The 12,742-nt window shown below is 41.7% G+C and overlaps 1 protein-coding gene across 1 annotated transcript in view; it reads left to right on the top strand.

Moving 5' to 3' along the window:
* Nucleotides 1–12,742, top strand: part of LOC145392093 (dynein axonemal heavy chain 5-like) — a 266,709-nt gene that overhangs the window by 173,441 nt on the left and 80,526 nt on the right. Inside the window, exons 60-63 of the mRNA XM_080266547.1 lie at nt 263–385; nt 5,931–6,123; nt 9,484–9,614; nt 9,928–10,076. Of these exons, the coding sequence (XP_080122673.1) occupies nt 263–385; nt 5,931–6,123; nt 9,484–9,614; nt 9,928–10,076 (596 nt within the window). The remainder of the gene's footprint in view (nt 1–262; nt 386–5,930; nt 6,124–9,483; nt 9,615–9,927; nt 10,077–12,742) is intronic.

Genomic DNA, 12,742 nt, shown 5'->3' with positions numbered 1-12,742 from the left:
ATGATAGGAATGGGGTCAACATCACTGCCATGTGAAATACCTTCAAACCAACATGTGAGCTCTTTAATGTGGACACTAAAACAGCTGGTGTGGCTCTTTTGCATTATTTTCCATCCTTCTGGGTCTGACATGCCCCAGCTTTTAGTGGGAAAGAGGGTCAAGCTGCTGCTGTTGCTGCTTATGATGATGATGATGATGATCTTTTTCTGTGGTAGGAAGGTGAGGTAGTTCCTATAATCTCATCCCCCTGGTGATCCGGCAGGTTCACGGATGTCAAGGATGTGAAGTGGTTTGAGGAAGCGCTGGTGAGCCTGACGCAGCAGGACCTGGGATCACGCCTCGCCAAGAGCATCACAAAGACACACTACTTCGTGGACTTCCTCAGGTCAGATAGCAAATTACATCGTATTTCGGTGGTAGTATTCATTTACAGACTGCATCTATGATACGTTTGATTTCTTAATTCTTGAAGAAAATGCTTTAGCACCAAACAACGAGATTACACAAGCTGGTAATAAGGAGAACTGGAATTCACCTTTTACTAACCATCAGGACTCATCTCTAGACTAATTTTCTCTGTTGACCTTTTTCACTGTTAGAGTTATGTATAGACTGTTCACACACTGTTATAATCGTACACATTACACTTCTACGTAAAAAAAGGGCAGCCCAACATCCAGCCTTGCAATCCCCAGAGGGACCATAATTACCCCAACTTGAGCCTCTCTCCCGAAGATGACCAAACGAGATGTTCTGGACTGAACCTTTGTCTGACACTCTTTGTTAGGTTCTGTAACTTTCGCGGTCTTTCCTCCGGTATCCTCTCTGCTGAAGATCACCTCTCCTTCTCTAAGCCTCACCTTCGGTTTGTGACTGACTCATCTGTCTGAGGTACTGATAGCAAAATCTTCCCCGTATCTTCATATTTTCTCTTTACTCATTTTTAAGCCAAAGGTGGTTGTTGTGTTCATGTGCATAACAGTCCCGTGTTCTCTCATGTTCCCACATTTGAATTCTCTATGCTCTGGGTACGACAATATTATACTATCTCAAACTAATGTATCTGTGCTATTCACTTATTCTTAAACTCTTCTGGCTATCCAAACTTCTCCTACTCACTTCCAAAGTGAACCATATTTTCTCCATCTCTCCATTCTTAGATATATCCATTCTAAATGAATTCATTGTTCACCACCACCCTTGATATTCCTTTCCTTTCCTTTCCTCTCCCTGATCTGCCTAGTGAAGAAACTGTTATATTCTTTTTATCCTAAATTACTTAGAGCAGCTGAAACAGCGTCTTAACTATACGACTACCTTGGACAGACCTGTAACATACCTGATGTTTTTCTTACAGTTTTTCCTGCTGCCTACTCTCCCAATAATGATTCTCCTTTGGGCTCCTCCAGTCACTCTCTTATTTCTGTAACCTGTCCTTTCATTCCAGTAAGGCTGTTTGACTCTCCTGGGAAGCGGCATCTTAGGCACAAGAGCACTGTTGATTGGGACTTGCCAAAAACAACTTATTCCACACCAAATCTAACAAACTCACTCACTCTAACTTTTTACTCTTTGTGGCATTTTGTTAAAAACTTCTGTAAATTTTCTTTTTCGTCTTTCTCCTCTCATTTGCGCTCTGATGACTTAATTGCTGTTTCTTTCACAAACACAACTCAACTGTTTGTTATCAACTCACACTTTTCCTACGTGATGGAAGTCTACTCTCATTCTGCCCGTCCTAAATAAAGGTTAACAGTTCTTAGCCCTCTAACTGTTGCCCTATTGCTGATATTTCTTTCATTTCCAAAGTCTTTGAGTCTGTCCTCAATAGGAAGATTCTGAAGCATATTCCTCTCATAATCTTTCTGACTATCAGTATGGTCCTGTCAAGACTGATTCACTGGCTGTCTTAACACATTCTTTTCATATTTTTAGTACTCATTTAGGGATTTCCGTAGAATCTGGGCCAGATCTTTAATGTTCAAACTGCCTTCATATGGCTTTTATCCTTCTTTGTGCATCTTCACATCTAACTTCTTTCTGGTCGCTCTTCAGTTACTGTTGGTGTAGACGGCCACTGAACTTCTATGTCTATCACAAGTGGTGTTCCTCAGGGTTCTGTCTATTCCTCAGCTCTCTTCCTCCTGTCTGTCACTGATCTGCTGAGCTGCATATATAACCCTGTCCACTCATACACTGATGGCTTCACACTTCACTTAACCACTCGCTTCTTACAACGTCTGTCACAACAGTTACTTGAACAATTGTGAGAAAGTCTATGGCATACCTGATTTCTGCCTTTTCTGTTATTTATGGGTGGGTTAAAAGAAGTCTTGTTATTTCTAATGCCCCCCAAACCCAATTCTTTTGTCTTTCAACCCGCCAAAGCCTTCCACAAGCATATTCTTTAATGTTCAGTGGTGCACAGCTCAGTCCTTCATCCGTCAGTACCCCTGCTGTATCTTTCTCTTGGGATTTATCATGGAGAAATTCACTTCCCAGAGATTGGATGCTGTAAGAGACACCGACCCTTATGCAGTAGCTGGCTCATTTACCCCCTGTGTGCAGTTCTGTTTTCATGTGCTTGGGGGACTTAACATGTAAAACACCTCTAAAAGGCTTTTTGTTCCTTAAACTCCTCCTCTTTGCTGACTTCCTTCAACCTCTCTCTCTTCACTGCAGTGCTGCATCTTTTTCACTCAACTATCGCTGTTCCAACCAGCACTACTCATGTATCCTTGTATTTTTCCCCGACTTATAAGGGTATGCAGCACTCTTCTAGCAGTGCACTCTCACCTCTTTCCTGTCCAGCTCTCTGATGCAAGAGTAACCTTATACTCAGAATATTTGCTGTCTTGCTCAGTGAATATTTTCCTCTGCCTAGATCTCAAGTTTTTAAGAGCCAGTGCACATAAACATCTTGAAATGAACGAATCTAGATTCAAGCTCTTTTATTATCTCGCCCGGTTGGAGTCCAGCGAGGTATTTTTTTGGTCGAGTTTTTTGTTTCTTTGTTTGTTAGCAACATTACGGAAAAACGGCTAAATAAAATTAAATGAAACTTTCAGGATTTGTGGGCGCTGATCCCAGAAGAAAGTGATTTAATTTTGGAGGCAATCGAATGACCTTGAAAGGTCAAAATTAAGGTCACGGATTTTCAAAGGCTATAACTTGAAACCGGTTGAATATATATTTAATATTAAGAACATACAGGAACTCATAATACGGGCTTTCATTTGGCACTAAGACCTTTGACCTTGAGTGACCCTGAAAGATCAAACTCAAGGTCACGGATATTCAGGGGGCCATAACTCGAAACTCGTTGAAGATAGATATTTACTAATATTAGCATACAGGAAGTCCCATATGAGTTTTTAATTGGTACCATGACCTTTGACTGTAAGTGACCTTGAAAGGTCAAACTCAAGATCACGGATATTCGGGGGTCTATAACTCGAAACTCTTTGAAAATAGATATATTTACTATTATCAATATGAAGAAAGTTCCATATGGGCTTTCATTTGGCACCATAACCTTTGATCCTGAGTGAGCTTAAATGGTCAAAAGCAAGATCACGGATTTTCAGAGGTCATAACTTGAAAATATTTGCGCCATTACCTTAGACTTAATTTTGTACTGGTAGTAAATGGCAGTAACGATTAACTATTTAACAGCAGTAAAATAGCTGCTGTCAGGCGAGGTTTGTTGTGCCTGGTACCACTTGTTTGGCTCTTTTGTATTTTTCTGGGAAGGGCAAATTTTGCAGGCTTCCAGCTTTTGGGTTTTCTTTAATTTCTTTTTCTTTCTTTCTTTTTTTTTCATAAAAAAGATCTCCATGACTCACTGCAGGATGGATACAAGTGTCTGTGCCAGCTGCAATAAATACTAGAGTTATCCTGATCATGAGAGGGTTGATAGTTCCCCTGGGAGAAGTTACATTTTTTTATTATTATTATTAATCAACATGAAGACAAAGTTCTGACGGCAGAGGATACAGATAAATAAAAAATTATATCAAGTTTCAGTAAGTTGGTGTGTCGTGGCACGACTGTCGTACAACCCTTCTCAGTATGAACATTAGTCATTTATACAGGCTGATTCAATTAATGCTTCCATGCTTTTAAGAATGTATCGGACGGACGAAATTAGATCATGTTTATGATTCTCGGGATGAGTCCTTATAATATCAGAGTTATTGCAAAGATACCGAGGGATAGAAACATAGCAATGGAATTGTTGATCAGATATCCATACCAAATGCATGCGTATAAAACTTTGTCGGAGGGAGTGGATTGTGAGACGGTATTTCACTCCTGTTGGTTAACAAACATATCGTAAGTATAATTATCATGAAGAATTACTAGACGCGGGATAAGGCTTCACATGGCTGGTTTTTAACTGCCAAAACATGCCCCATTCCTCCCTCTGGTCCGGAGACTGGAAGAGAAGTGAAGTTTGTAGAATCTGCCTCCCTCCCCTAAAATCTTAGACCCATAATGTTTATATACTTCAATGATCCTTGTGCAGTGACAGACATAAATTTATTGTAACTAATCTTTCCTCTCCTCCACGACATACCAGCAGTGACGCTAGGCAGGAATACGGATTTGGTGAGCAAGGGAATATGCATTACTGGTGCATGCTGGAGCATGTGTTAATTAAGACGGAACGAATTCGAAGATTTACTGATATCTGCTTAAGGTTAGGTTGTTTGGAGAGGTAAATTTGACTGGAATGATACTTAATCACAAAGTACAGTCCATGAATGATTCGCCAGGAATCTGTAGTGAATCCACCTGAAGTTCCTCACGTAAAGTTGCATCTAGTATTGATGCGTATTACTAAAAATGAAAGATAATGGTGCACTATCAAACTACACGGTTCCTAGCGGAGATTAATTGTTATTGTCTTGTTACGCAGATTAATGTGTTATATTTAGATGTGTTTGCCAGGAAAGGGATAATTAGGTAAGGCACTTGGTGTGCCAGCTCATTCTAAGTGATTACTTGTCTTGGGGAATGTCACCTTACCAGATGACAATTTTATCGTCATGGTGGGAGGGGACTCCATGGTTCCATCATCAGGATTTGTGGTATGATGAGCTTAAAGAGAGAAATTTCTACGGTACTTGCTGAGTGTGAAGATAATATGGACAGAAACCCTGTACATTGTTCTTGAATGGGACCATTATTGCTAAACAGTACGTATTGTCACATTATTTGATCCATCAGTAGCCTCAGTTATGAATTATATTATTTTGGGGTTCTAACTTGGGCCTGCTGAAACAGTGATAAAGTTTGCCAGAATAAAAAGTGATTACAAAGGCACCTCAAGGTTTCCCTAAAGCATGCAGAACGATGTGTACAGGCGATATGAACACCATCAGTCCGATGCGGTTCCCTGGATGATAAGCGGTGGCGGGCTGATGAGGTATACAGGTAGACTGCAACCATAACGAGTCGACTAAACCCATTTCATCGTTTCCTATGATCAGAGTATTCCCTCACTGCTGACATTTGAAAGCTGTCAGTGATGTCGTATTATGAAGTATTCAGTGCACATAATGAAGGTATGGAGGGAAATAAATGACTACAACAGGGCAGAGAGAAGTGAAATGCTTGACACCGAAATTTCCAAGGCACCAATGCACACACACACACACACACACACACACACACACACACACACACACACACACACACACACACACACACACACACACACACACACACACACACACACACACACACACACACACACATACATACACACACACACACACACACACACACCTTTTTCCTCTCTCGACTGCTTCCGTTCCTTCCCTGACATATTACACCGTCGCCTGGGCTCTGTATTCCCAGGTACGGTACTTTGCCAATATAACCAAGACTTATTTCAGCTGAGCAATGATTCCGCCTCTTGACAGGGACGCTCCTGAGCCTACTGGTGACGAGTCTGAGGATCTGGACATGGAGATGCCCAAGGTATACGAGGCCATCTCTTCCTTCAACACACTGGAGGAGCGCCTACAGATGTTCCTCTCGCAGTACAATGACATGGTGCGCGGGGCAGGCATGGACCTTGTATTCTTCAATGATGCCATGATTCACCTCACCAGGGTACGTTTCTCTCTCTCTCTCTCTCTCTCTCTCTCTCTCTCTCTCTCTCTCTTGATATATAGATAGATAGATAGATAGATGATAGATATTTATACTATATATATAAGTGTATCATGGGGTGTCATATCCTAATGATGCAAACCACCAATTTTATTTTTTTTTATAAATAACAGAACGGAGGAAGGAAAAACAAATGAGTAAAAAAAAAAAATCCATACACCAGATTACTGATGTCCTCTGTTCATAAAATATCTGTAACAGTTAGACTGGAACAGCTGTGGGTTGAAATTTGGAGGGAAACAACTCTGGGGAAACGAGTTCCAGAGTGATGCAGTTCGGGGAATGAAAGTATTCTGATAGGCAGAAGTTCTGCAATATGGCTGACTGACATTCCAGTCATGAGCGCTACCAGATGCCCGTGTAGCACGAGGGAAGGCATGGAGAGGTGGCACCATGGACGCAACTTCGTCTGAGCATTTGCCAAAAAAAAATATCTGTAAAATAATGCAAGGGAGGCAACATTCCTTCTTACTTGTAGGGGAGGTAGTTGATATGCAATGGCAGGGTTGTTAATGATTCTAACAGCTTTATTCTGAGTTTTGTCTAGTTGTCTTAATGCAACCTCTCCACAACCATTCCACAAAGGAGAGCAATATTCAAGCTGAGAGCGCACATGACTCTTATAAATTATAGTTAACTGCTCATCGGCGAAGAAGTTACGGACTCTGTACAATAATCCAAGTTTCTTTGAGGCGGTTTTAGCAAGTGATCTGACATGAGAGGTCCAGCTGAGGGCACTGTTAAGTGAGACACCAAGAATTTCAATACTTTTGGAGATGGGAATATTAGTAGTACTGAAGGTAATGTACGAATCAGGCAATATCTGTCTATTAGTAAACTGTATATATTTAGTTTTACTAGCATTAAAAGAGACAAGGTTGTTTTGTCCCCATTCACTAATTGTAGATAGATCTTGATTTATGGAGATGGCTGCCGCAAATCTCACTCAGAGTCTGGTGACTATCTGATAGTTGTACAACTATCATACTAACCCTTGCCGGGGGAATTCTGTTTAAGGTCATTGATTTATAACCAGTAAATTGCAGATTGACACGTGCAGACCTTAATTTTGCCTCATATGAGCTCTGCAGCTCAGCAAGGGGTAATAATGACAGTGCGATCATTTCTGGTCACAAGGAAGATCTAAATGTGTGTGTACTACAAGGCCCTAATGTTAAATGCATTTAAATACGTGGTTAGAATGTTATATTATTGGACTTGATTTCGAGTAATAAGTAGTTTTCAAAATTCAAATGCCAAACTTTGGGAGCGATCTGGGGCCTGATAAAAGTAAAGGTTGGGACAGACTCACAAAGGCTCTTAGCAGGAGTACTAATCTCCGTAACTTTGGCATTTGAACCTTTGGCGAGTTTTCTAGCCAAACATCCTGGGTTACAAGGTCACTGTACCGTCCAGGTTATCGCAGTTACCTCTACTGGGTGTTAATCTAGGTACTCATTTTATCTATAAACTCACAATCGATGGATGGACATCTGAGTCGAGTGACACCAGCTGCCTGGACCAGGATTGAAACCCTGGCAATAAGCCGGCAGCTTTGCAGTCAGCGACGCTGACCACTCAGCCACCGCGGCTTGAAATCACAATATAATTACATGGTTCAATTTCCTTATAATTATTTTCATTTTTTGACACATTGTATTTCCATAGAACGAAAGTAATCCAGATGGTGAAGAAGACAGAATAATAAACAGATGCTGAATGCAGGGACGCGATGGGAAGTAAGCCACGTTGTGTATGGAGGCAGCATTGTGGAAGTGTTTACGTTCTGGCGGTCGCACTAGCGAGGCAACCAGTTGTAGAGCGGTACGCTGCCTTAGTTTCATTCAAGTATGTCTCTCAATCTTGTTTTCCTTGGCTGCCTCCATGGTACGCGTGAGCTCTCCTGTGTTCCATGAGAGTGGAGTTAGCATATGTGGGTAACTAAAACCTGGACTTAACCTGCACGGCTCCTCGATGGTCGGGTGTCAATAACTTTTTTTTCTGTGAGAATTGCAGTGTCAGTTTGATCTCCTCTGCCAACCGTTGGGGGAAGGGTCACATTAGTGATATCCGGCACATAACGTAATTTGGCGCAGGCGGTGGTTTGCATCGCCAGGATAGAAGACCCCTCCCCCCCCCACACACACACAAACACTAGTCGAACTTTGACTGTGCCATGTAACCTTGATCTTTGACTAATTGTTCTCAAAACCGATTCACTTCATTCTTACATTACTCACAGCTATTTCCCCAAATTTGGTGTAAACTTAATAAAAATTGTGTAGGTTGATTTGCTAGGTTATTGGTTGACCTAGCACTGTGATCATGACTTTAAATGCTATTCTGAAAACACTATACGTTTACTAAAGAGCTGGGCGTACACTCTACCACCAAAAATGGTTAAGATTAGGTAAAAACCATTTGAGATATTTTGTTAACGCGCGCACGCATATCAGTCAAAATAACACCTGTTCTCGGTATGCAAGGGCAGATGTAACAACAGAAAACTAGCTCTTACCCACTAAAACTATCAAGTGAACTAGTACCTACCACACTGCGAGGCTACTTATTTCCCTGCTGTAACATTCTAGTGCCACACCACGTTCTTCCCATCTATTTCAACGGATTTTAGAGGTGGAGAAGGATCTGAACATCTTATTCTTTCACTGACTTTGTAGACAGACCGAGTTGTCTGACTGAAGTAAGAAAGCTAGTTGTAGTGTCGCACATGTCCCAAACAGTTTTGATCCGATTTTAGCCAAATTTGGTGAAAGAGTTGAAGGTCAGCCAATTTTCTTTAAAACAGTAAGGCAAAGATGAAGATTACATGGCAAAGTCACCTTAAACAGTTTTGATCTGACTGAGAACAAACTTGGAGGATGTGTTTATGATAAAGCAAGAGCGAGTGGATCCGATTTTGCGAACAGTCAATGAAAGGTCAAGGTGGCAAGGCAAGGTCAAATGTTCGGCTCTAAAACTCAAAGCATTTTATTTTCATTTTGATCAACATTGTTATAAGACTGAGGATCAGGCAAAGATGAAGTGATATGGCTTTTAGAACAACAAATCGAGGGTCATGGTCACAGGACAGTGTCAACTTACTCAGGTCTGACTGGCTTTGGAACAAAGTAAGTGAAATGATGGAGGGCCAAGCAAGAATGAAATAGTTCGATTATGAGGGTAATCGGTCAGAAATCGAAGGCATATGACAAAGGTAAATATTCTGCCGCAAGGACGCAGGCGTTGCACACTCTGGATAATAAGTCTTGTTTTCTTTATGTCTGTGTCCCGCCCCGTCAGATCTCTCGTATCATCCGCAACCCCGGCGGCAACGCACTGTTGGTGGGTGTGGGCGGCTCCGGGAAGCAGTCGCTTACCAAGCTGGCCTCCTTCATTGCCGGCTACAAAACATTCCAAATTGCTCTCACCAGGTCAGAGATGATGCGTGTTACCATTTTCACTCTGTTGTAATTCCCCCTTCAGCTGCATGACAGGCAGCTCTGGAAGTCTCTCATAGCCTGGTGCCAAATGATGTAAATGATACTAATTTACAAATGCATACACACAGAAACTACACCATAACCTTGTGATCACTGACCACCAACACTAATTTAAAAGTGACCTAGGAGGTTAGTTTAAGGAGATTTTACCTCGAGATAAATAAAAGCATATGCAGTTACCTGGATTGAAATAATAAAGTCTGTTCTCACATCGCAGCCAAATGCTTAACAATAACCACTGCAGGTCGTACAACACAGCCAACCTGCTGGAGGACCTGAAGGTGCTGTATCGGACCTGCGGCATCCAGGGTAAGGGCACCACCTTCATCTTCACAGACCAGGAGGTGAAGGAGGAGGCATTTCTGGAGTACCTCAACAACGTACTCTCATCAGGTCAGTGGAGGATAGAGGGATAATACTCTGTACGTTTTAACTTGGCCTAAAATTGCCATCTATCCTTCTTGAGTGCTAAGCTATTACAAAATAATATCCCTCATGTATCATACTGGTCACGAAAGTGCTATGGAAAGGTTGTAGAACCATAAAACTGTCTTATCCTGCCACCGAATAAAAGACAATAAGCTGCAAAATTACGAAAATCCTCGCAAATGGTGTGTAATATATGAGATGATGTGGGAAAGGTGGAACTAGATATCTGGGGTGGAAGAATGAGAGGGCGGTTGCTGAGGTACTGTCGGAAGCAGAAGGCCTGCAGCCCAAAGGTCCTTAGTCCGATTCTTAGCCGACCATGAAACTTTTGGACAGGGTCTTATTTTCCCCAGTTTCTTCGTAAACTATAATTGACAATAGGGACCTGGACTGTAAATTGGATGTTGTATGTCAGAGTCTAGAGATATGCCTAAGTACTTTCCTTGTAAGTTACACCTATATAAGTTTGCGATTGTCCCTCACACGCAAATAGTTGTCGAAGCATGTTCGTTCAGCCCCGACACTTCTTGCTTGTCCTGAAATTCACTTCATCATCAAATCCTTCCCCTGCACCCCTCCTTCCTCTCTATTTAATGGCAAGCTGTGCAGAATACAGGGCTTTCCTTGCCAATTACGCAAGACACATGAGGTGGGTAAGGGTTAGCATATGAGGTGGGAAGGGAAGGGACATAACATATGAAGTCGGAAGTGAGACTGCGAGGTGGGAAGAGCTAATGGATAAGGTGGGAAGGGAATACTAATTTACGAGGTGGTTAGAGAAGGAACAGTAACTTATGAGGTGGGAAGGAGTAATACTGTAAATGAGGTGGAAAGAGGGTTAGTAAATGAGGTTGGGCAGGCAGGACTAGACACTTAAGTAGAGCCCAAGGTTAGGATACCGTCGTTGAGATCTTTGTCAGAGGGCCAGCCTATACCCCTTCCTGCCAATACGTAATGAAAAAGGAAAAGGAAATTCAATTGACAGGCCTGTTCATCCTACTGGAGTGTTGTAATCACTGTACCACAAAGCACCGAAATATACGAGTGTGAAAAGAAAGTGTCCTAAAACGTTAAGGCTGAAAAAAAAAATGCGATAACTTTATTTTTTTTTTTTTTTTCGAGCATCGTGGTCATACTGAATATTGCACTTTTCTTTCCTTTTTGCTCCATGTAAAAATTTAGCCTCGTTATGGCAGGAAATTTAGCGTGGACACCATATTAATTAACTGGTACACTGTAAATGAGCTAAGCTTCACGTATTGTTAGCCTGCGCAAAATGCAACTGGACTAGTTCTTTGGTTACTGAGAAATTACATGCAATGAGGAAGTAAAATGTGGGTGGGGTGAATGGAAAGTGTTGCATTACTTAGTTTTTGAGATGGCAGTGCATGTTAAAGTAGGCGGGATTGATGCGCCCTGTGAATATGGAAGTCGTAATAAGGTACGGTTCTGGCAATGTTAAGGACATTTGTCGTTGATGGTGGTGAAGCAGGGAGGGGAATGAGTGGGTGGAGAGGAAGTTGGGTGGATGGAGAAAGGGATGGGTGGGTGGAGAGAAGTTTGGATGGATGGGCACCAGTGGATGGGACAGGCCGGGATGGTGATGAGGCAGAGAGGGGGCAGTGTGCAGGGACCGAGAGAATTGAAATGTGCCGGGGCAGGACTAGTTTGGGGTCCCCACCCCTGCAGTAGGTAAAGGTAGAGGTGGGGGACGTACGCTATATGTATATGTAACATAACTTTTTTTTATTGCTTCAACAACTTAGAAATAGATTCAGATGAACTGTTGACCCGAAATAGTTTGATCCACTAGAGTGAGAAGACATACACATGATACACATATGTGTAATTATTACAAAAAATACAAGAAAAGCAATAACCAAGCACTAAACTGATAATAATGTACGTAAAATGATAATACAATACATAAAGAGCTCTCTCCCTCTGTCTGTATTTCCTACTTTCTATGATCTCCAGTCTTTCAAACGCAGTGTGTCCAGGTATCTCGAAATGAACGAATCTTGAATTTGGCTCTCTTTTGTATTGTGTTTTTGTTTTTTCTTGGAAGGAACTGTTTTGCGGGCTCCAAGCCTTTGATTCCTTCTTCCTCGCATAAAAAAAAAAAAAAAAACTTACAGAATACATATATGGCTCATCCATTTTACAAACAACGGTGCATTCATTGCTTTCCTCTTGTTAAAATTATGAAGCACAATATCAAGATCAAGAGATCCTGCAAGTTGAGACTCAATACTGAGTCTAGCCAAGTCCACAAGTCGTGTTTGGGTCACTGATGTTCGTAGAAATTTTTTTATCAGCTTGAGTTTGCTGAATGAGAGCTCTGCAGAGGCTACAGTGGCAGGGATTGTTAGCAGAATGCGCAGGCTGACAGATACATTTGGGAAGAGCCCTTCTAGTCTGTACTCCGTCAAGCAGTTCAAAAGCTGCAATGGGCTTAGTTGGTTCTGCCCAAAATTTGAGCGATGAACTGTTGGTAAGTGCCTCATTTCCATCACGATATCATGACTGATATCGGCAGGATACTTATCTGCCAGTGAGTTTCATTTCAGTTCCAGCTCCTCTGCTGATACTGTTAGGTACTTCTAGAGGAAACTAAAGTTTTCAGAAAT

The sequence above is a fragment of the Coenobita brevimanus genome, chromosome 21 (assembly GCF_032717465.1).
Source record: "Coenobita brevimanus isolate Jiangsu-jjx chromosome 21, ASM3271746v2, whole genome shotgun sequence".
In the NCBI taxonomy this organism is placed as follows: Eukaryota; Metazoa; Arthropoda; class Malacostraca; order Decapoda; family Coenobitidae; genus Coenobita; species Coenobita brevimanus.
The sequence above is the reverse complement of the archived record's forward strand: the minus strand, read 5'-3'. Positions and strand labels throughout refer to the sequence as shown.